The sequence below is a fragment of the Penaeus monodon genome, chromosome 30 (assembly GCF_015228065.2).
Source record: "Penaeus monodon isolate SGIC_2016 chromosome 30, NSTDA_Pmon_1, whole genome shotgun sequence".
Taxonomy (NCBI): Eukaryota; Metazoa; Arthropoda; class Malacostraca; order Decapoda; family Penaeidae; genus Penaeus; species Penaeus monodon.
This window is the reverse complement of record NC_051415.1, coordinates 17,551,387-17,554,077: the sequence shown is the minus strand read 5'-3', so window position 1 is coordinate 17,554,077 and position 2,691 is coordinate 17,551,387. Positions and strand designations below refer to the sequence as shown.

Below are 2,691 nucleotides of genomic sequence, written 5' to 3'. Positions count from 1 at the left end.
AAATGATTCATTTGTTTCGAATCTGAAAATCATTCAAGAAGACTTACATTAGTGTGAATGGCAAGAACGCCATCGTAGTCAGTTGTAAGGACTTCAATGTAGGCCCTTCCGTCGCCGCCCACAGTCACGCTCTTGCCCGTGCAGGAGCCTCCGTCCTTGGCTCCAGAGATGACGTCACAGTACGTACCCGCAGGGAGGCAAGTCTGGAAACATATACGGATCAAGAATTTGTCTTGCCGTGTTTGTTTCATACTTGTAATCTGTGGCAGTGAATCTATGAAATGAAGCCTGACATGATGATGCTGAAGTCACTGACCTGCAGCGTCTCCTTCAGATCCCATCCGTCGTTATTGATGGCCAGGAAGCCCTTGTTGCCTCTGCAGAAGGCGATCTGGTTGCTGCCGTTGTCCCACCAGTCGTTCATGTCCGTACCTGTTGGCAGTTCGTGATGTCTAGTAACAGATTTATGAAACAATTCTTAAATCAATTCATAAATCTGGTACAAGTGTGAGTCTGATCCACAAATTTCGTGATGAAGTGGTGATATATTATATATGCTTGTTAGGAAAAAAACAGTGTTGTGTTTCATCATTTTCAAAGATGGCCGTAAGCTCTGCGTTTTCGAACTCACCATGGGCAACATTACGGAACTCCACCATGTTGTAGATCTACCTCCAGCGGTGCTCGCAGATCCAGCCGTTCCCGCAGCTGCCGTCAGCGTTGAAGCTCGGGCTGATGATGTTGAAGCTGCCGTCGTGAGGAGGTCCGATCCAGTCGTTCTTATCCTGGCCATTCTCCCACCATTGGTCCCAGTAGTACGACGACATCACGCGGGTGAAGCCGTAAGGCCAAGCCAGCATGAATGCGTTAGCCATCTGCAGGTAGATATCTCCCTTTCGTAACGCTACAACGGCAGGATTAAGAAATGCAGCAAGCAGTTATTCATGGTATTCAGATGCAAAGCGTTTTTGCCTATGTTCTTAGTGTTATAATTACGTCTAGACATTGGCAGAAGTCTGACTTCTCCAAAAGGAAATACTTCACATTACATGCTCTTAACATGATCAGGATGAAAATGATAGCCAGAGATTTTCAATCACACGCTAACGAACTCACCTTGTACCATCTGGAGACGCGGAAGGTGAGGATCATGTCTCCGCCGGCGCCGTGGCCTCGCTGATTGTCGTGGTTATCGATGAACACCACGGAATTCTGCCTGTGCAACATGCCCCAGCCTTCGTGGAAGTTGCTGAACCACCGGAGCTCATTGTTGCCGCGGAAGGCCTCGCCCAGGTATTTGCCGTACTTGAACTCCGTCACGCGTCCGTTGCCAGTGTATTCCGTTCCCTTGATGGGCTCGCTACCTGCCGTTGACGAATAGTGTTACGTATTAGTGGTGGTGAAGCCTGAAATTGTCACGTAATTTCGTATTAAGTCATAAGAAAAAGATACGTATCCAAAATTTCTCTACTAGAATTACTATACCAAAGTACTAATCGTCCATCTACAAATCAAAAAACGTATAAAGTTAAACTGGTCTGATAATATTGCACTATAAAAAGGGAAAGTATGGGAAATACTCACCCAAGTCGATCACCTCCTGGTAAATGAATGGCCTGGAACCTGCCGGGAAATGGGCAGTGTTGAGGTCGTTTAGTCGATCAAAGATGACCTAAGGTAAAAACCATTATTAATTCCTGACATCAAACCTCAAAAAGGTTTGCAGTGTTTTTTCTATACGTGTGCAATTCATAGAGCTTTGTATCTCCAATAAATCGAACTGGATTAAGTTGATTTAGAATGTGATGTGCAGATGTTAATAATCGAGGCCTTTTTATGCGCTTCTACCTCCTCACCTTCATGTCCCCGGGCCACATGTGCTTGCTGGCGTCGATGCGGAAGCCAGCGACGCCCCAGCTGATTAGCTTGTTCATGAAGTCCACGATTTTCCCCCGGACGTACTCACTGTCTTGCTTCAAGTCGTTCAGCCCCACCAGCTTACAGTTACGAACCTTGGTGACGTGTTGCATGTAAGAGAATGCTTAGGAGGTGTGGACAGCTAATATATCAGTGTAAAAGTTGAAGTGCGTCTGAGTAGTAACATGCCATCAGCACTGACAATTATATTGGTATAAAAGATACATCTTAATATGACTTTCTGGAAGACGTTTTACAATGTGACCTTCATTTGTCATACTCAGAAAAATACATAAAAGAATTGTGTATCTTTTTAGAGCCTTAAGAATATAGCATCACTGTACGTCGTTACTCTATATTCTTATCCAAATATTTAGAAAATAGGAATGATCAATAAAGATGATAAATATATGTTTTATGTACCTGGTAGAGGTCACCGTAGTTTTCAATGTTCCCTGAGCCAGTGTGGCAGTTGCCGTCGTTGAAGTCGAAGGCGGAGTAAGGAACGCCGGGGTAGGACTGTGCGCCCGAGTCGAAGGAGGACCCACCCGTGGCTCCTGTGCCCAGAGGCCATCCGCCTGTCATGTGGTTGATCACCGCATCCACGTAGATCCTGAAGGAAGACATTAAGCCAGTGTCAACATAGCCATTGCTATACACACATTTCTTAACGTACTGTGATGTTTCTTATATTAGTATCCCTTACTAATGATTTTCCTTTGTTGAAACGAGGAAGACTGCATACTTTAGAATACAAATACAAATGCTGGTTCA

The 2,691-nt window shown here is 44.9% G+C and overlaps 1 protein-coding gene across 1 annotated transcript in view; it reads right to left on the bottom strand.

The window, feature by feature from the left end:
* The window catches only part of LOC119592582 (alpha-amylase-like), a 7,204-nt gene that overhangs the window by 437 nt on the left and 4,076 nt on the right, over positions 1-2,691 (bottom strand). The window contains 7 exon segments of the mRNA XM_037941460.1: positions 48-203; positions 317-432; positions 632-875; positions 1,117-1,364; positions 1,585-1,672; positions 1,857-2,012; positions 2,341-2,530. Coding sequence (XP_037797388.1) covers positions 48-203; positions 317-432; positions 632-875; positions 1,117-1,364; positions 1,585-1,672; positions 1,857-2,012; positions 2,341-2,530 — 1,198 coding nt within the window.